Source organism: Haliotis cracherodii, unplaced genomic scaffold (genome assembly GCF_022045235.1).
Source record: "Haliotis cracherodii isolate W230 unplaced genomic scaffold, xgHalCrac1.p SCAF_27, whole genome shotgun sequence".
Classification (NCBI taxonomy): Eukaryota; Metazoa; Mollusca; class Gastropoda; order Lepetellida; family Haliotidae; genus Haliotis; species Haliotis cracherodii.
In genome coordinates this window covers 2,830,653-2,853,292 of record NW_027266283.1, presented here as the reverse complement: position 1 = coordinate 2,853,292, position 22,640 = coordinate 2,830,653, and the positions used below count along the sequence as shown (strand labels likewise).

The following is a 22,640-nucleotide window of genomic DNA, read 5'->3' as shown; positions in this document are numbered from 1 at the left end:
CTCTTGCAATGCGTACCAACATAGGGTACAACGGTATGCTATTTTAGAACATTCCGAAAAGGGGTCACAGGTAGTTACACATAGTTTTTCAAAAATACGTTGACAAATACCCCTCCAAACTTAGTCCAAAGATATATGTAATAATTCATTGCACTGGACTTACCAAGTCATTTCATTGAAATCAGCGTGACAGCATTTCTTATAAATGGAAGATGCCATTTCACATTGTAGGGGTGACAGGTTGCAGAAACAGCTTTATAAATGCTGAACGAATATATTTCTCCAACAAACTTTAAGAATTAACATTCTACTATTTTTTTACACGCGTTAGTCGTTTTAGTTAGGGAGCAATTACCCCTAGTAAATAATACAAATTCAAAATAAATGCCTCTCCACCTCGAACTTGGATGTGGCCTTCACCTACCACACGGTTACTCGCAACTGACAATTGCTGCCACTGTTATTGTTTACACGGGGACACGGGTGTCCCAGTCGTCTAAGGCGCCGCGATTCGCTGTGCAGAGTTGCGTCCCTTGGGCACGCCAGAAACCTATGATTGTGGGTTCGAATCCCGGTTCGCCCCAATTATGTTTCTAGGTTTGTCAGCACCATACCCGTGCTCGTGGGTTTCACTGAAGTGGTAAAAGTCTGAGGCCTGCATCACTTCGGGATTTCCTCCCACATTAAGCTGACACGCCGTGATATAACTGGAATACTGTTAAAAGCGGCGTTAAACCCAACTCACTCACTCACTATTGTTTACACTCTCTGTGTCTCAAACAAGTTACACGTAACAAGATGGCAACCCCTATCTATGATGTGGTTCAACATTAACCTGTAGACTTACTGTGAATGAGCCTGGTGGTACGACATAATTGCCAATGGGGTGAGTGAGTGAGTTGGGTTTAACGCCGCTTTCGGGCTTTCTCCCACATTCAGCTGACACGCCGTTATATAACTTGAATACTGTTAAAAGCGGCGAAAAAACACAACTCACTCACTCACTACTGCAGTGATGTCGGGACATTGTTTTCGTGGCCTTTGGAAGGGAGTAGTGTTTTCTGATTTACTTTCAAATCCTTACGGTGGTGGTTGACGGAGATGGCAATGAATATCGATCGTAAAAAGATTGTAAACAACATGTTGTCATGAATAAAGTTCAAAGTTCAAAGACTTTTTTTAAATGTTATATTTTACTTTCATTGTCGGTTGTTTCAATGAGGGACCTGGCTTGTATCAGAGACCCAGCGTGTAATAGAGTAAATATCGTTACGTTTTACATTTCCTATGAGGGATCGATCGACAGCCATTATATATGAATCGATACGTAGTCTATCGATGTATTACTTCGCTCGTTTTTGTGTGAAAAGACTTAATATATTTAACAGGGGTTTCCGTAGCAAATAGAAAACGTCTTTTTAACCAATCGTAATCAATCCTTCTTCAATGTCATTGTGGAATGACCACTGACCACTGGATTGTCTGGTCCAGATTCGAATATTTAAAGGCCACCATCATATAGCTGGAATATTGCTGAGTATGGCGTTAAACAACAAACAAACACACAACAGCCTTGCACAGATCACGCTGCTTGGCAACGCATGATGACGACAATAACTTCAGCACCATTCTCTCCAGACTGAATATCCCCCGGGAGAATCAGTCACATAATATGTTCCCGAGGCTTTCTGCCAGTCCAGATCCAATCTGAAAACGTGAAATACTGACATTTGATAACAGTCTTGTTCAACAGACGTGAGTGAGTACGGTTTTACGCCGCTTTTAGCAATATTACAGCGGGGGACACCAGAAATGAGCTTCACACATTGTACCCATGTCGGGAATCGAACCCGGGTCTTCGGCATGAAGAGAGAACGCTTTAACCACTAGGCTACCCGACCGCCCTTTCAACAGAAGACTAGGCGAGGTGAACTGGGGTTTAACGTCGCGTCCAAGATTATTGCACTTATATAGCGTGTGGCTGCTTGTACTAGTCCGGACTGATGCCGATTTATAGTGCTAGCTCACTGAGATACCATGCCGCAGTTTAACACGAATATCCCCCTCAGACACAGTATACTGACTCCGAGCCGACCAGTCATTGTTTTATCCCCTTAATGCCGGGCGCCAGACAGGGTAACAACAAGTACCATCTTTTAACGTCTTTTGGTATGACGCGGCCGGGGATCGAACCCCGGACCTTCCGCTCTCCGGGCGGACGCTCTACCACTAGACCACGGAGACGGTCTCACAAGAAGACTAGATAGCTGATAAGAGACAAGATTTGTCCGTGAGACGAAATATAACAACGACTGGACAGTGTTTCAGTTGAACCAGCGACTAACGGGATCGGGTGGTCAGGCTCGATGACTTGGTTGAAGCATATCATCGATCCCAACTGCGTAGGTCGATGCACATGATATCAATCACCGGATTGTCTGGTCCAGACTTGGTATTTACAGACCGCCGTCATATAGCTTGAATATTGCTGAGTGCAGCGTTAAACATCAAACAAACAAACAGAGCAGATATTGCCGGATTTACATAAATTCAATACAGTGTCAGTACATTAACAGTTACATTGCATGAGCTGCACGTCAGATATCAGTGGCTTTTACTACATGGGTTTCATCGAACAGTAGTTGATAGAAGTTTTGCTGAACGAGAGATCCAGTACTGTATTTTACGTGTGAGTGAGTATGTTTCATTTAACACCGCAATGAAATATTTTTTAATTATGTCACAAATGTCTGAAATGATAAATGTCTTAGCAACCCACGAGCGCGGTGCTGATGCTGCCATAATCATATATCGAACTGGTTGTTTGAACTGTTTCAAATTCGTCGATAAATACCATACAGACATATACCGAGTTAAATGAACAAAGTATATTCTGTGGTTAAATATTGAGGATCGTTAACGAAAACGGAAGGTCGTTGTGCATTCGAAGTGAGTGAGTTATTGTACGGTGGATCGGGAGGCCATTGTACGGTGGATCGGGTGGTCATTGTAAGGTGGATCGGGTGGCCATTGTACGGGGGATCGGGGGGTCATTGTACGGTGGATCGGGGGGTCATTGTACGGGGGATCGGGTGGTCATTGTACGGGGGATCGGGTGGTCATTGTACGGGGGATTGGGTGGTCATTGTACGGGGGATCGGGTGGTCATTGTAAGGTGGATCGGGTGGTCATTGTACGGGGGATCGGGTGGTCATTCTAAGGTGGATCGAGTGGTCATTGTATGGGGGATTGGGTGGTTATTGTACGGGGGATCGTGCGGCCATCGTAAGGTGGATCGGGTGGTCACTGTACCGGGGATCGGGTGGTTATTGTACCGCACTGAAAGGGTTGTAATATTGCCCACTGCTGGGCAAACAGCAAACAGTAGAGTTTTAAAAACAGAATAAGAGTAAGTGATCCGGCTTCTTAACAATTGAACCGCGGTGTAGGTTAATACGCGTGCGTGCATGCAGTGGATTAATGCCCCGGAGTTGGTTAGTACATCCTTCATGCATGCAGTGGATTTATGCCCATGAGTTGGTTAGTACATCCTTCATGCATGCAGTGGATTTATGCCCCGGAGTTGGTTAGTACATCCTTCATGCATGCAGTGGATTTATGCCCCGGAGTAGGTCAGTACATCCTTCATGCATGCAGTGGATTTATGCCCCGGAGTAGGTAAGTACATCCTTCGTGCATGCAGTGGACTTATGTCCCGTAGTAGGTAAGTACATCCTTCATGCATGCAGTGGATTTATGTCCCGGAGTAGGTTAGTACATCCTTCATGCAGGCAGTGGATTTATGTCCCGGAGTAGGTTAGTACATCCTTCATGCATGCAGTGGATTTATGTCCCGGAGTAGGTTAGTACATCCTTCATGCATGCAGTGGATTTATGCCCCAGAGTTAGTTAGTACCTCCTTCATGCATGCAGTGGATTAATGCCCCGGAGTTGGTTAGTACATCAGTCATGCATGCAGTGGATTAATGCCCCGGAGTTGGTTAGTACATCCTGCATGCATGCAGTGGATTAATGCCCCGGAGTAGGTTAGTACATCCTTCATGCAGGCAGTGGATTTATGCCCCGGAGTTGGTTAGTACATCCTTCATGCATGCAGTGGATTTATGTCCCGGAGTAGGTTAGTACATCCTTCATGCATGCAGTGGATTTATGTCCCGGAGTAGGTTAGTACATCCTTCATGCATGCAGTGGATTTATGCCCCGGAGGTGCTTAGTACATCCTGCATGCAGTGGAAATATGCCTTTGAACCTAGCACTTGATTGGTACGTTCATGCATCATGCAGCGGAATTCAAACCCATACTCACATCCCGATGACAAGCAGTTACATTAGTCGTAGTCGTCGTAGTCGTCGTCCTGAGCGTTCATCAACGATGTCTCCTCCTCTCGCTTACCTTCAACGATGCCGGAGGGGACGTTCTGGTCGCTCGATGTCTTTGGGAACAGAACTAACGCGACATATATTCCAAAACCTGAAGAGAGATTATATTGCAATTCAATCTCCACTCAAAAACAAACCTGACGTCGGAGCTCTTGCCATGCTCTAACATGGGTTTCGCACTATTGTAATAGTGACATTATTACCGATACTTTAAACATTGTGTGAGATCAGGGCCATGGCTCCAAAGAGATATAGCGTCTACATAGTCCCACTCCGTTTGTATCGGTTACTTGATACAAGTGTATCCCCGGCCGCGTCATAGGAAAAGACGTTAAAAGATGGTACTTGACGTTACCCTGTCTGGCGCTCGGGATTAAAGGGGCAACTCTCTCTCTCTCTCTCTCTCTCTCTCTCTCTCTCTCTCTCTCTCTCTCTCTCTCTCTGTTTCAAATTTTGTTATTGACATACTAAGAGTAACAAGGATGGTGTACCCAACGACCCCCGTAGCAAAAGACGTTAAACGAAGGTACTTGACGTTACCCTGTCTGGCGCTGGGCATTAAAGGGGCAACTCTCTCTCTCTCTCTCTCTCTCTCTCTCTCTCTCTCTCTCTCTCTCTCTCTCTCTCTCTCTCTCTCTCCCTCTCTCTCTCTCTCTCTGTTTCAAATTTTGTTATTGACATACCAAGAGTAACAAGGATGGTGTACCCAACGAACCCCGTGACGTCAGCCGCCGCTACCAATAGCACGAAGTTGATGACGATGGAGAGGATTGGAAGATACGGCACCAGCGGCATCTGTTTAAAGAAGATTGTAGAGTGAGTGACTGAATAGACTGAAGACAGCAGTGATGCAGTTACGTAGGTCTGGTCACCTGTGACGCATGCGCATTGACGCCGTTCAAGTCGCCAGTGGCGTAGGGCAGGTCAGCAGTGACGTATGCGCAGTGACGCGGGTCTCGACACCAGTGACGCAGGCCGTTGACGTTTACCGCTTTGGTGAAACACGTGTATTGTAATCATGGGTTGTATTATACAGGGGTACTGAAGAACTATTCTAAGTCGGATCTTCACAGGTACCGCGTTAAAATTATTAAACATGAAAACATGTAATTAACTCGAGATTTAGTTTGCGGCGATAATCGGACAAACTGCTCTTCTGATGTTAATTTCAAAGGCCGTCCTTCTTAACAGACCAAGGGTCATTCTCGCGTCAAGGCCATTGGACAAGGGACTACGTACAATGGTATTTTGTGTTCAGCATTTGTAAATAAATAAAACGTCATGTGTAATCACAATTAACCGTTTACATTGACCTTGTATAGGGTTGTCCTTACATCTTAAGTGATAACACTGGGTTTCAGTGGTAGTCACAGAGGTGTTTCTAATCCATTTAATTACAAAACTTCAAACAATATGGTATACAAGGACAATAGAAACCAACATTAAATCTAATCTACTTTTCATTAAGGGATATGTACATTTACCTATACGTCCTTGATCCAAACATACTTTATTGGTTGGTTGGTTGGTTTTACGCCGCAGAAATATTCAAGCTATATTAGGGCGGTCTGTAAATAATCGAGTCTGGACCAGACAATCCAGTGATGGATATCACGAGCATCGATCCACGCAATTGGGATTGACATGCATCAACCAAGTCATCGAACCCGACCACCCTATCCCGTTAGTCGCCTCGTACGACAAGCATAGTCGCCTTTTACAGCAAGCATGGGTTGCCGAAGACCTATTCTACTCCGGATCTTCACGGGTCACGTACTATAATGACAACCCAGATATATATAAAGCAGAACATGGTCAAAACGGAGGACATTTTAACTGAATTCGATCGTGTGAAGTACTTACGCTGAAGCCGTTGTGTTTCGCCGACCCTGTTTGTGTCGCCATCAGCACCGATAAGAAAACCAGTAACCCTAGAAGAAGTCCTAAACAAACAAACGCCAACACGTTCCTGTGCATAAGATCGTAAATACCACCAACAAGCTGTAGTCCAAGACCCAGAGACGTGAACACTACAAGATACACCAAATTCTGCAATCCTATCCTGTCCGCCAAACCTCTGAAACCTGATCGAGGTTCCCTTCGTGGTCCATCAGTGGACAGAAGGGAGCGTTCGTCCATTTTAACATTTCCATTCTCTTCATATTCTGAACTTGAACTCGGTTCCTCGCGTCTACTGAGTAACAGAATACCGTTTGATATAACACAACTTAGAAATATAGATATAACGTTAAAGCTGACGAGGTTGGAAATGTCGAAGAGAAGGGCAAATACAGACACAAGGAGACCCATGACCACGGCTGCCCTGACTGGAACCTTGGTAGTCCTGTTCACACTGAGGAAGGCCTTCAAGAACAGTCCGTCACTTGACATGCAGTATACATGTCTTGATAGGCTATATAAGTTCAAGATATTTAGATTGCTGATGCCTAGAGTCGGGCCTATGCTGACGACGTATTTCGCCCACTCGAGGTGCTTGTAGGCGAATGCGGACGGAAGTGGAGCCCGGGTGTCAATTTGTGAGTAGGGCACAAGGAGGATGAGGCCACAGGACGATCCTACGTATAGCAGTGTTACGATAAGTAATTCTGAGAATATTGCTCTTGGGATGGATTTCCCCGGAGTCTTGCACTCTTCAGCTGACATGCAAATAATGGAGAATCCCTGAAATGCGTAGAAACATGCTGCAATCCCTGCCATCACACCACCGATGCCAAACGGCAAGAATCCTCCATGTTCAGTGTTGATAATGTTGCTGTAGTCGCCTACAACCAACCCCATAACGGTGACAAACAGCAGCACACACACTGACACACACGCCGACACTGTGCTGATGAACGCGGAAACATGGACATCAAGGGAGATAATTAGTATCACCACAATCTCGTATGCGCATGCCAGGAAGTCCAGATGTTCGCTAAATGGCGGCCCGAGTGTGACCTTGCCAATGTAGTGGTCTGTGGTTTCGTGGATGTAGTTGTTGAAGAGCGAGTCGAGATAGCCGCTCCAGGCTCTAGCTGCAATGGCACCACTTGTGAGAGAACCTACAAGACAACACTATTTATATATAGTCTGGAGGTTAATTTAAGGTACCGACGTTTACTACAATAGATGAAAAACTATTGGATCTACTACATTCAAAGTTGGTATGAGATTATCAACTCAACTCGAAATGTTGCACGGGAATACGTTGCACGGGAATACGTTGCACGCACGAATACGGTGTTAGCGTTGGGCGTCTCAAGCAGTTATTTAATAATATTTATCCAATTATTTTTGCATTCTTTTTCAGGTCAGTGTTATTGACTTGAATGTATCATGCTTTGCCACATTATTATATTTCATGCATCATGTTATTAGGTGTTATATATCATACGTAATTATTCATTTAGACAAATCATTGCTTTATGGTTTCGAAGAAAATATTTTAATATTTTCGTAGATGATTCGAGACTTTCGGGGCTGTTTCGGGTGAAAGAGAATCGAATTCTGAGCCAAGAATTTCACAAAGTGAACAAGATCTTATTACGAAATGTACTACAAAGCACGAACCTGAAATTCGTAGACGATTCCTAGAAATTCTTTGATAAACAATTGTTTTCTCACGAATCCCACGAACTACAAGATTGTTTGGGAATCAAATAAGATCTATTTAAGATTCTTAGGAAATGATTGAGAATATGTACGAATATGTAAGAATTCATATCCGTGGTAATTCGGGTTATTACATGTCGTAGTGAAACAGGGGTATATGTATTGCACTATTCTTGGTCCCACGAAATGCTCTCGTCGCCATATTCGGAGTCTGTGCTGTCACCTAAGTGAACAACAACAGGCTGGACAGTATCTGGTCGGATACAGCCTTGTTTCCACTACTCTTCCTCAACTTTGATAACATGTTGGACACAGTTTGCCCAACGTACATCTGTAATTTCTCCCATCCCTTTCAGGACAATCTGCTTGACGTCGGCAAGCTTGAAGGTCTTATTTTGCCGTACGACCATACTTTTCAAATCACCCCAGATTAGCTCGATGGGATTCAAGTCAGAATTGTAAGGAGGAAGTCTAAGCTCTTCGTGACCGTGTTCTCTCAACATGTTGTCAATCAAATAAGAGGGGGGGGGGGGGGAGTGTTGTTCTTAAGAACCAGTTGGTAGTAGTCAGTTTTTTTGGCTTTCGTGGGCCGAGCAATGCGGTTGTTGTCCAACCACTGACATATCTCATGATCACCTTGGGTGGAATTTGAGGATGGACAACGGTTAATAGGATCTCGACAACTGTGATAGGGAGCATTGTCTATAACCACCAAGGATTTATCAGGCAGTGCTAAGAGGAGCTGCTCCTCAACATACGCAGTGAAAACCTGACTATTCATCTCGGTATGGTGGTCTACATACGCAGTGAAAACCTGACTATTCATCTCGGTATGGTAGTCTCTGCCATCTGTAGATCTGGATCTGAACACTAGATCACGCCCAGGGAGGAAACCTCTGTGGGATCCTGCATGGAAGTCAATCAGGCGCTCCCCTTTACCAGGGGGGATCTTGCGCTGTTGCTCTCTGATAGCTGGGTGAGACCATTGGTAAGCCGCTGTGTGGCAGGCGTTAACCCAGGTTTCGTCCAAATAGACAGCCTTCTTCTCGGTTCTTTTTAATTGTGCGCAAATAATTGATACGCCAACGAATGATATCTGGTCGTTCACACATTGCTAGTTTCGACCCTTTCGTCTTTTTGTACTGATATCCAAATTTGGAAATGAGTTTACAAATGGTCCATGCACTGTAAGGAGACTTTGTTTTAGTTTTCGTGTTGAAATAAATTCATTTTCTCGCGTTGACCGCCGAATCACGTCCCTGACAACTTTCTTATCAAAGGAATCCAACTTTAATATCCTATCCTGTTTTGAGATGCCCCCTAGGGATGTGCAGGGGAGCATGTGTTTTTATGAGAGTTCAAAATCTTAACTACGGTTTGTTTGGGAAGTTGTAACGCATGAATTGTTCTTTTCATGCACCCGAAATGTCAAAGAATGGCAAATGTCTTTCGCTTTCAGCCTTAAAGTATTCAAATTTTTTAACAACGAAACCTTTGGCATCAGCGGAAAGACGCTTGCGCTGAGACATCATGAAATCTAATGCTAACACCGTATTCGTGCGTGCGTGATTTCTGTGCAACCTTTCGAGTTGAGTTGATTGGTTCAACTGTGTCATGTGGCCCTGTGACGCAGGGGTAGCAGTATGCAGATGGCTGTTAAAATGAATGCTCGTTCCACCCGTGACGAACAGGTCTGGTCTTTGATAAAATATTGTGATAGCTAAATAGACAGATTTCTTATTCATGTACCGATTGTCTTTAAATGTAATATCCAGTTATGTACTACTGTTTAATAATCTCATACCAACTTTGACTGGAGTAGATCCAATAGTTTTCCAGATATTGTAGTAAACGTCGGTACCTTTAATTAACTTCCAGACTATATATATGCAGTTTAGCCAGTGCGGATTTTGGGAAAGAAAGAATTGTTTGTTTGTTTGTTTGATTGTTGTCTAACGCCGCACTCATCAATATTCCAGCTATATGACGGCGGTCTGTAAATAATCAAGTCTTTGGTGAGTGAGTTGGGTTTGACGCCGCTTTTAACAGTATTCCAGTTAATTCACGGCGTGTCAGCTTAATGTGGGAGGAAAGCCCGAAGTGATGCAGGTCTCAGACGTTTACCACTTCGGTGAAACCCACGAGCATGGGTATGGTGCTGACAAACCTAGAAACATAATCGGGGCGAACCGGGATTCGAACCCACAATCAAGTCTGGACCAGACAATCAAGTGATTGATATCATGAGCATCGAGGCTCGCTGACGGGATACGATGACATGCATCAGCAAAGTCAGTGAGCCTGACCACCCGATCCCGTAGTCGCCTCTTGCGACAAGAATAGTTTTACGGCAAGCATTGGTTGCTGAAGATCTATTCTACCCCGGATCTTCACGGGTCGGGGAAGAATTGATCTCCAGCAACCAATGTTTGTTGTAAAAGGCAAATGAGTTGATACGCTTGTCAGACTACGTAGGGCGTTGCTCATTAGATCAATCACTGGTCTGTCACGTCCAGACTCGGTTATTTACAGACCGGACGCCGCTATAACCAATATTTCAGCAATATCAGGACGGGGGACACCAGATATTGACTTCATACATTGTACCCATCGGGAATCGAACCTGGGTCTTCGGCGTGACAAGCGTAACCTATAGGCTACCCGACCGACCCAGGAATATTGCTGAGTGCGGCGTTTTGGCCTATGACGGACAAACACCTTTTGCGAGTGAGTATTTTTATGGTGTTTTAACAATACACTACGGTCCCCCAAATTATTGGCTTCACACAAGGTACCAATGTGCCCAAGTGAGCCCAGCCGGCAAAACGAGCCACCGCTTTATCAGAACAACACTATTGAAGCAGGCTTATCTATCAGTCGGTCCATACCTCAAGGCACAATCGATAGGCGTTTGTGAAAGCCGCTATGGCCATTTAACATAAATATATGATAAAGTCTCGACACCAGCTGTGATATTTCATGTGGTCTGACAAAAAGAAAAAAATAACTTGGAATATAAGTGTATGGGAAATTTCATTGCACATCGACGCTTGACTGACGTGTGATGTGTTTTATATAAGTATGTGAAGTGAGCCACTGATCACCAATAAGTTTCGGTACAATGCACATTTCATTACATTACAGTTCCACTGCTTGAGCTCAGCGTCAGGTTTGAGTCGCGTTTACTGCATGTGTTTCAGAGTGTCATCGTTCAGGACTTGACAGGACGACACCACATGTACAATATGTCACGGCATCTACGAGATCTTGGTTTAATGCCGCTTTGAACAGTCTCCAAATTATAAGTTACGTCCACAACCGATGAAACCCACGAGATCGGACATGGAGTCGACATACTAATTTGGGCAGTTCGGAATTCGGTTTCTGGCGTATCTAAGGGACGTAACTCTGTACTGGTCATCCACACCACCCCTGCCCCGACCCCAAATCCTGAGAGCATGCTATACACATACGTGTATGGACCTACCCACAAGGGGGCGGTGGGGTAGCCTAGTGGTAAAAGCGTCACGCCGAAGACATGCGTTCGATTCCAAACATGGGCACAATTTGTGAAGCCCATTTGTGTGTTCCCCCTGTGATATTGCTGGAATATTGCTAAAAGCGGCGTAAAGCCTCTTTCATTCATTCACTCACTCACCTACCCACAAGAGCTATCCAGCCGACAAGGAAGGCGAGCAGTTCACATGCACTCTCATACACGTAGGTGTATGTGCCGCCAGTCTTGGGTATCCTTGCGCCGAACTCCGCGAAGCAAATGGCGTTTATGACAGTAACTATGCCGGCCACGAGGAAGGACAGTAGCACCCCAGGTCCTGGTGATAAAGAAGACATAGTGTTCAGTTCGTGAGTCATATAAACTGTACAGATAATTGTAAAATCATCATACACAAAAATAAACAAACTCCAGACAACCGTTCAAGCTGATTGGATATTACAAGCACAGTAAGTGTCCGTATGTATTTCACAACACTCTACAGTGTCATGGCTTTCGCGTTAATAAATACTTTACAATTTTCACCAAATGTTGCAGATGGATGGAGAGTTTAATTAACTTAGGAACAACTAGAAGTGTTATTGTATGCTAACAGTACAGTCACGTGGAAGTACTATTTGTGCATGGACAGTGGGATCGACAATCTGTGAGCAGTTTAATTGTAACTGATTAGTAGAACGATTTGAGCGTTGATCGTGATATTTGGAAAATGAATAAATGAAATAATTACTGTTCTGGTTTCTGGTGAAGTAAACATGGCATATCGAAAGAGCTGTGGATGATGATGGGATTGTGCGGTGAAGGATCACCCAAAGATGACCCAAGGAGGACCAAAAGATGACCCAGGGGTGACTTGCCTTTGCATGTGTTAGTGACGGGTGCCTCCTTAGGGACAGGATACGCTCCCCAATTGACGAACACCCAACATCACTAGTTGATAGTGATTCATAAACACATGCTTATGACATAGACGGAATCGTACAATGGGTTCTCTTTTGGCAGAAACTACTTATATTTATAGAAAGGTTGTTGTCGCCTTTATTAAGAAGTCAAAACAGCAGTTTACATTATATGCGTTGCCACACAGACTAAGACGGCATTATCAAATTCAACTAACATCACATAACATCAGAGCCACAAAGCCAGTATGTATAGCCATTACCAACAATATGCTGACCTAAACGAAAAACAGTCCCACCTGCATATTCCTTTGCTGCCACGCCCACCAGTACATATATGCCCACCCCCACCGTGGAGCCCACACCCATGAAGGTCAGGTGGGTGGTGGTGAGACATCGCTTCAACTCCGTGCTGTGATCGTGCTCCGAGATTATCTTCTTCTTCATCATCCGAGTCCATAGGAGCCGCAGAGAGTCCTTCGCGTCCATCATTGTTGACGTAGGCTCGCACTTTACCTTCTCATCCTGTGTTCAGATACATAAAATGAGTGAGTGAGTGAGTGAGTATGGTTCACGCCGCTTTTAGCAATATCACGGCGGGGGACACCAGAAATGGGCTTCACATTGTATCCATGTCGGGAATCGAACCCGGGACCACGGCGTGACGAGCGAAGGCTTTAACCACTTAGCTACCCGACCGCCCCCGATATATATAGATATATACAAATAATAGATGAGCATGAAACACATCCTGGGGTGGTCTGATTTTGTAGCTGTAGCTGTAGATAAAATAAATATATAATTTCAACAAAATCCTAAGTCGCAAACGTCATGGCAACCGTGGCAATCATGGCAACCAAATTACCTGACAAATATTTATCGAACTAGATATATTGTTGGGCAAAATATTAGTATTGCCACATGTTGCACAATGCAAACATAACAGAAAATAATACTAAATGAACTGGCAGTGCATGAGATTACAGGACAATGCACAATGTATTTGCACCAAATGAAACGTCAATACACCAATTTTCTTGGCTGAGTCAGAGAGATCACAGAGTTCAAAACGTCCCAAATCAGTTAGTCGTTATTGATAACAAAGTGCACACCAGCACATGTTGATGATGTTGGCTGTGTGGTCTATGAGTAGTCCGGCTTCTATTCCACTGAATCATGTTCCAGCAGCGGGCAGGACGACTGCCACGAGATGTCGCCAGTCACAGGAACTCACGGAGTAAGTGTTACGTCGTGGGGCATTCCTTACCACGTGGACACCATCGAGTCAGGACAAAACCAAAGTCAATGGTAGCATGAGTAACTATCAACGCCACGCGGGGATGCGCAGTCAGAAGAGACATTGTAACCATCCGATCCATATTTTATCTCGCTTTCTGATAAATATGAGATAGTATACGTATTATATATACATATATATTATGTAGTATAGGTAATACCAGTTCTGGACCACTTCCACTGGAGCCAGATTTAGATACCACTACTACAGAGGGATTTTTAAAAATAAATATGCAAAAATGATGATGCGATTCAACGATCGTTTGATTCGTATAAAAAGAAACATCAATATTAATTAAAAATGGATAAAATTTACTATAGCCCATGAGGATATTGGAAAGGTATAGGAGCAATACAAAAATTAGCCACCGCGGCTAAGGTATCTAAAGATGTGGCCAAGGATTGGCTAAAGAACTGTCATTGTATACTACTCCCGAGATTCCTCTAGATCTATGCGTTAAATGAGAACCAGTAAAATGCTTGATATGTTTTATTAAATAGGCGCTATTTTGACTTGTTGATAAAACATTTTTTTTTTAAATTCCACAATATGATGCACTGAAATATGTCATTCATATACATAAGAAGAGTATATTACCTTCGTGTGTTCCGGAATGAAAACGTGGACATTGATGATGTAAAGCGTAAATATCGGACTTATTGAACTTAAACCCTTAGTCTGTGTGACCATGAACACAAATGACAGTTTGTTTGACTATAATACTCATAACAGCAGTTTTAAGGTGAATAGCTTGCCAACATGTGGCCCTAAACTACAACATGATCAACATGTATAGTGATGTCGATAGGCATTTACCTAACGAGGTAACACGGGATGATATGTAGTTGTTGAATGATGCTGTGTTCAGTTTTCCTCCCTGGGGAGTTCAGATACACAAACATACGGGCAGTACCCGATACAGCTAATACGTTATTGCCAGATGGCACAGCAATATAGACGCTTGTGGTATGTGTAATACAGGTGTTAAAAGCTTTGCAGAACAGAACGCTAACAGTAGTACATGATTAAAAGGTGAAACAATTATTCAGTGCTGTATATATAGGGGTTCTCTGCCGTTTCCCGAATAGCTCTCCTGCTTAAAACGTTCGCTCGTCACACCTGATGCCCGGGTTCGGAGCCCGGTACTTAATCGTCACACAAAGCTACAAAGACACTCACTCGCCACACAACACTACAACGACACTCACTCGCCACACAACACCATTACGGTACTCACTCGCCACACAACACCACAACGGTACTCACTCACCACATAACACAACGACACTCACTCGCCACACAACACCACAACGGCACTCACTCGCAACACAACACTAAAACAGCACTCACTCGCCACACAACACCACAACGGTACTCACTCGCCACATAACACAACGGCACTCACAAGCCATATAACACTACAACGATATTCACTCACCACATAACACCTCAACGGTACTCACTCACCACACAACACCACAACGGCACTCACTCGACACACAACACCACAACGGTACTCACTCGCCACATAACACAACGGCACTCACAAGCCATATAACACTACAACGATATTCACTCACCACATAACACCTCAACGGTACTCACTCACCACACAACACCACAACGGCACTCACTCGACACACAACACCACAACGACACTCACTCACCACACAACACCACAACGATACTCACTCACCACACAACACCACAACGATATTCACTCGCCACACAACACCACAACGGCACTCACTCACCACACAACACCACAACGACACTCACTCGCCACACAACACCACAACGGCACTCACTAGCCACACAACACCTCAACTGTACTCACTCACCACACAACACCACAACGACACTCACTCACCACACAACACCTCAACGGCACTCACTCGCCACACAACACCACAACGGCACTCACTCGACACACAACACCACAACGATACTCACTCACCACACAACACCACAACGACACTCACTCACCACACAACACTAAAACGGCACTCACTTGCCACACAACACCACAACAATACTCACTCGCCACACAACACAAAACGGCACTCACCTGCCACACAACACCACAACAATACTCACTCGCCACACAACACTAAAACGGCACTCACTCACCACCACACAACACCACAACGACACTCACTCACCACGCAAAACCTCAACGGTACTCACTCACCACACAACACCACAACGATACTCACTCACCACACAATACCACAACGGCACTTGCTCGCCCCATAACTCCACAACGGCACTCACTCGCCCCATAACTCCACAACGGCACTCACTCGCCCCATAACTCCACAACGGCACTTACTCGCCCCATAACTCCACAACGGCACTCACTCGCCACACAACACCTCAACGGTACTCACTCACCACACAACACCACAACGGCACTTGCTCGCCCCATAACTCCACAACGGCACTCACTCGCCACACAACACCTCAACGGTACTCACTCACCACACAACACCACAACGATACTCACTCACCACACAACACCTCAACGGCACTTACTCGCCACACAATACCACAACGATACTCACTCACCACACAACACCTCAGCTGTACTCACTCACAACACAACACCTCAACGGCACTCACTCACCACACAACACCACAACGATACTCACTCACCACACAATACCACAACGGCACTTGCTCGCCCCATAACTCCACAACGGCACTCACTCGCCACACAACACCTCAACGGTACTCACTCACCACACAACACCACAACGATACTCACTCACCACACAATACCACAACGGCACTTACTCGCCCCATAACTCCACAACGGTACTCACTCGCCACACAACACCACAACGACACTCACTCACCACACAAAACCTCAACGACACTCACTCGCCACACAACACTACAACGGCACTCACTCGCCACACAATACCACAACGGCACTCACTCGCCACACAATACCACAACGGCACTCACTCACCACACAAAACCTCAACGACACTCACTCGCCACACAATACCACAACGGCACTCACTCGCCACACAACACTACAACGGCACTCACAAGCCACACAACACCACAATGACACTCACTCACCACACAAAACCTCAACGGTACTCACTCACCACACAACACCACAATGATACTCACTCACCACACAACACTACAACGGCACTCACTCGCCACACAACACCTCAACGGTACTCACTCGCCACACAACACCTCAACGGCACTCACTCACCACACAACACCACAACGGCACTCACTCGCCACACAACACTACAACGGCACTCACTCGCCACACAACACTAAAACGGCACTCTCTCGCCACACAACACTACAACGGCACTCACTCGCCACACAACACTAAAACGGCAATCACTTGCCACACAACACCACAATGACACTCACCACACAAAACCTCAACGGTACTCACTCGCCACACAACACTACAACGGCACTCACTCGCCACACAACACTAAAACGGCAATCACTCGCCACACAACACTACAACGGCACTCACTCGCCACACAACACTACAACGGCACTCACTCGCCACACAACACTACAACGGCACTCACTCGCCACACAACACTAAAACGGCACTCACTCGCCACACAACACTACAACGGCACTCACTCGCAACACAACACTAAAACGGCACTCACTCGCCACACAACACTACAACGGCACTCACTCGCCACACAACACTAAAACGGCACTCACTTGCCACACAACACCACAATGACACTCACCACACAACGGCACATAGGCACTCGATCGCCACACAATACTACGTAGACGACTCTCACTCACCACACAACGGCACAAAGGTACTCGATCGCCACACAACGGCTTGTAATACGAATAAAAGATGTACATGCATTACATTGTTTACTATCGCACACAAAAAAATGTGTTTAGGATGTAAACATATACAAGACATGTTTAGATCTAAACATGCTTAATAATGTGTTTCAATCTTAAACGGAATACACATTTGGTGTTTTCTATCTAAACGCATTTAAATCTAAACACATGAAAAATGAGCTATCGTCTCGCAACTTAAACACCACCTAAACACAACACCCCATCATCTAAGCATGTTCAGATTTTAAACATGTTAAAACATGTTTAGCTTTTGATCGTTTAAACATGTTTAGATTCTAAAAAGGCTTAAAGTTTCGACATGTTTAGAATTTTAACACGTTTAAACATGTTTCGAATTTAAACCTGTTTCAATAAAGAGCATATTATTGGGCTATGAGTCAAATAAGGAGAAGATGTATATTATATACTGAAATTAGATGTGCAAATCAGATTCAGTTGCATAACACATATACCACCAGGACATTCAACGAACTTGGTACAATATTGACATAATAATGTACAACCTAACCAAAATCAAATCAAAACACTTGTGTCAACAGCCTCCGCATCACAGATGATAGCGTGACGGAATACAGATGAAGAGGTTGCAGGTTCTATGATGCATAAACCAATATCGTCTTTTAGATAATACTCTCTCTCTCTCTCTCTCTCTCTCTCTCTCTCTCTCTCTCTCTCTCTCTCTCTCTCTCTCCGTGTGTCTCTCTCTCTCCTTCTCTCTCTGTGTGTCTTTGTCTGTCTCTCTCTCTGTCTCTTTCTTTTGATCTATCTGTTTTCATAAGGCCTATATTAGAATATGCTTCAGAGGTATGGGATTACTGCAGTCAAGAAAATTCCGAAAAGCCTGAAATGATTCAACTTGAGGCTGCTCGCATAGTAACAGGTCTCCCTAAATTCACCTCAAGATCGAGTTTATATTTTGAGACAGGATGGGAATCACTATCTTAAAGAAGGAAAAATAAAAAACTTTGTACAATCTACAGTATTGTTAATAACCTATGTCCATCGTATTTGCATGACACGTTACCACCCAAAGTATCAACTATTAGTAGATATGAGTTACGAAATCAGAACAATCTGAATTTGCAGCGTGCACGAACAGTTACATACCAACAATCATTTATACCTTCTTCAATCAAATTATGGAATGAGTTACCCCCTGAATACAGAAGTGCAACATCATTATCAAATTTTAAACATATGATTAAAACAACCATTGCAGCTCTTCCTCCATACTTCTCAACCGTCAACCGAAGAGCTAATATTTTACATACACGCCTAAGGCATTCTTGCAGTTCCCTAAATGCAGACCTCTTTAAAGTAAATTTATCTGATACTTTGTCCTGCAATTGTGGAAACCCATGTGAAAAAAAACATACACTTTTTTCGTGAATGTCCCAATTACACTATTCCCAGAAATATCATGTTCGCTAAGATTATAAAAGCTGGAACTACAAGTACAATACAAAATATTCTCTACGGTGATGTATCCCTAGCTGAAAGTCACAATAACCTCATCTTCAACAGCGTACAAAAATAGATACTGTCGACTATTAGATTCGAGTAACCCTCTATCATTAATACAGAATATCGCTCTGCGACCACTTATTATTAATTACGCCATAAGTGTATAAACTGCATGCATGTATATGAATACATGGGTATCTCTGCCTTCTTCTGCACGCATAATGTTTACGGGTATATATATCCTGGTGTATGTGTGTAAATATGTGTATGTGTATGTATATATATGTATGCATGCGTATTCAAGGGTATATGTGTATGTATGTAGTGTGTGTATGTGTGCATATATGTACATGTATATAAGTGTATGTATAATTGTGTAATTATATATGTAGTCTTGCATTTATTTTGGATTAATGTGTATATACAAGTGAATCGTGTTTACATAGGCAATTCTTATGTATGTCTATGTTATTCTTGCACACATTATGTTTATGTTCTTGTGTAAATAAATTTCTCTTTGTTACTATAAATGTAATATGTGCATATGTATATGAGTATGTGTATGTATGTATGAGTATGTATGATTATGTGTATATATGATTATGTGTATATGTATGTATTTCTGTATACGTATGTATGTATGTATGTATGTATGTATGTATGTATGTATGTATGTATGTATGTATGTATGATTATGTGTATATATGATTATGTGTATATATGATTATGTGTATATGTATGTATTTCTGTATACGTATGTATATGTATGTGTGTATGTGTATATATATGTATAATCAATCTCTGTACATATACAGTAGAGAAAGGGACACCTAAGCTGGATAACTTTTTCCCAATCCCGTTGACCATATATGTCAATAAAATATGTTTAAAACAAACCACCAGGACTTTCAACGAACTTGGTACAATATTGACTTAATAATGTACAACCTAACCAAAATCAAATCAAAACACTTGTGTCAACAGAATCCGCAGCACAGATGGTAGCGTGACGGAATACAGATGAAGAGATTGCAGGTTCTATGATGCATTACTACGATAAACCAGTATCGTCTTTTAAATAATCTCTCTCTCTCTCTCTCTGTGTCTCTGTCTGTCTCTCTCTCTCTCTCTCTCTGTGTCTCTGTCTGTCTCTCTCTGTCTCTGTGTCTCTGTCTGTCTCTCTCTGTCTCTCTCTGTGTGTCTCTGTGTCTCTGTCTGTCTCTCTCTGTGTGTCTCTGTGTGTCTGTCTGTCTCTCTCTGTGTGTCTCTGTCTGTCTCACTCTGTCTCTGTGTCTCTGTCTGTCTCTCTCTGTGTGTCTCTGTGTCTCTGTCTGTCTCTCTCTGTGTCTCTGTCTGTCTCTCTCTCTGTGTCTCTGTCTCTCTCTGTGTGTCTCTGTCTGTCTCTCTCTGTGTGTCTCTGTGTCTCTGTCTGTCTCTCTCTGTGTGTCTCTGTCTGTCTCTCTCTGTGTGTCTCTGTGTCTCTGTCTGTCTCTCTCTGTATGTCTCTGTGTCTCTGTCTGCCTCTCTCTGTGTGTCTCTGTCTCTCTCTGTGTGTCTCTGTCTGTCTCTCTCTGTGTGTCTCTGTGTCTCTGTCTGTCTCTCTCTGTGTGTCTCTGTGCCTCTGTCTGTCTCTCTCGCTCTCTGTGTATCTCTGTCTGTCTTTCTCTCTCTGTCTCTCTCTCTCTCTTTTGATCCTTACAAAGCGCATCAACACCTGACTTGCGTCGTCAACCTTATAATTCCGTATAACCATGATGGAACTGAGCAATTTGAATAAATGTTTTTATGTGATTGTTGTTTAACGCCACACTCAGCAATATTCCAGCTATATGACGGTAGTCTGTATATAAATAATCGAGTCTGGACCAGACAATCCAGTGATTGGCATCATCAGCATCGTTCCACGCAAAAGGGATCGATGACATGTATCAACCAAGTCAGCGAGCCTGACAACCTAATCCCTTAAGTCGCCTGTTACGACAAGTATAGGTTGCTGAAGACCAAATTTAACTGGGATCTTCACGGGACGAGATGATGATGCCTCCAGTCAATGTAATTCTCGCGTATCAACTTAATATCCTCAGTATCACTAGCATATTTCGACACACACGTCTCTCTCTGTGTGTCTTTCTCTCTCTGTGTGTCTTTCTTTCTCTCTCTCTTTCTCTCTCTCTCTCTCTCTCTCTCCCCCCCCCCTCTCTCTCTCTCTCTCTCTCTCTTTTCCGAAGGTTTATAATTGGATCATTTAACGACACTGACCTTGACCTCGGACATTCCTAGATGTTTAAGGTAACTCCTTTGATGTGAGGAAAAGCAGGTTTTGTTAACGGCATAACAAAGGTAAGGCGTGTAGCAACAGATGATACACGCAGTGCGTGTCCACACTGGCAGATAACCTGACGTCGGTTCGTACAACGCCGCTCAAGCTTTCACAGCTCACAACCAGCTCATTACCGGTGTGACTGAATACTGTTTTCGTCATGGATAGATTATATATGTGACGAGGACCTAATTAGTCTCTGATTCTGACTCACTTATACATAACCAGCTGTGACGACATCTTCAGCCAGGCGAGCCTCGTGTTTGTTTGTTTGTTTGTTTGCTGTTAAACGCCGCACTCAGCAATATTCAAGCTATATGACGGCGGTCTGTAAATAATCGAGTCTGGATTAGACAATACAGCGACTGACATCATGAGCATCGATCCATGTATTTGGGATACGATGACATGCATCAACCAAGTCAGCGAGTCTGACAAACCGATATCATTTGTCGGCTCATACGACAAGCATAGTCGCCTTTTACAACAAGCATGGGTAGCTGAAGACCTATTCTACCCCGGATCTTCACGGGTGTCATCTAACAGTGGCTTCGCTCCTCGGTCTTACATTGTTTGTTTGTTTGTTATTTTGCGCCGCACTCAGGAATATTCTTGCTGTGTGACGGTAGTCTGTAAATAATCGAGTCTGGACCAGACAATCCAGTGATTGATATCATGAGCATCGATCCACGCAATTTGTATCGATGACGTGCTTAACCAAGTCAGCGAGCCTGACAACCCGATGATATCAATCACTGGATTGTCTGGTCCAGACTCGATTATTTACAGACCGCCGTCATATAGCTGGAATATTGCTGAATGCGGTGTTAAACAACAAACCAACAACAACAATATTCTACCCCGGATCTTCACGGATCCGGTCTTACATTGCCGATACCCGATTGCCTCGGTCTTACTTCCTCGACCATAACCTCGGAGTCGTGTTTTATCCTTCACATAGTGGATACGATTCCGAGGAAACGACTCCGAGGTGACGGTCGAGGAAGTGAGACCGCGGCAAGAGGACATCGGCGATGTATAAGACAGAGGAACGAAGTCACGGGTCTGGTCTTACATTGTCGATATCCGATTGCCAAGGTCTTACTATTCTCTACCATAACCGCGCAGGAGTGCTTTATCTCACATATAAACCGTCTAAATGCAAGAAATAACAGAAATAAATCGAGATATCTTATAGTGAAACAATACATTGTGTCGCGGTATAAACGGAATGAGATCAAATCGTGC

General features: G+C 43.9%; 1 protein-coding gene across 1 annotated transcript; it reads right to left on the bottom strand.

Annotated features, from left to right (window-relative positions):
* Positions 1 to 1,646: 1,646 nt before the first annotated feature.
* Positions 1,647 to 21,346, bottom strand: LOC139473297 (cationic amino acid transporter 4-like). The gene is made up of 7 exons (XM_071255828.1): positions 21,332 to 21,346; positions 12,726 to 12,951; positions 11,676 to 11,846; positions 6,265 to 7,463; positions 5,085 to 5,196; positions 4,328 to 4,492; positions 1,647 to 1,707 (listed from the first exon to the last, which is right to left on the bottom strand). Exons 1-6 carry the CDS (start codon positions 21,344 to 21,346, stop codon positions 4,350 to 4,352), a joined length of 1,866 nt encoding a protein of 621 aa, XP_071111929.1. The 3' UTR covers positions 1,647 to 1,707; positions 4,328 to 4,349.
* Positions 21,347 to 22,640: the final 1,294 nt, after the last annotated feature.

What these genes read in the sequence shown, in the direction of transcription:
- LOC139473297 (XM_071255828.1), bottom strand. An exon ending in CGGCTGGATAGCTCTTGTGG is followed by an intron (nt 7,464 to 11,675) that starts GTAGGTGAGTGA and finishes GTTGTCTTGTAG; the next exon opens with GTTCTCTCACAAGTGGTGCC. An exon ending in CGAAACACAACGGCTTCAGC is followed by an intron (nt 5,197 to 6,264) that starts GTAAGTACTTCA and finishes TTCTTTAAACAG; the next exon opens with ATGCCGCTGGTGCCGTATCT.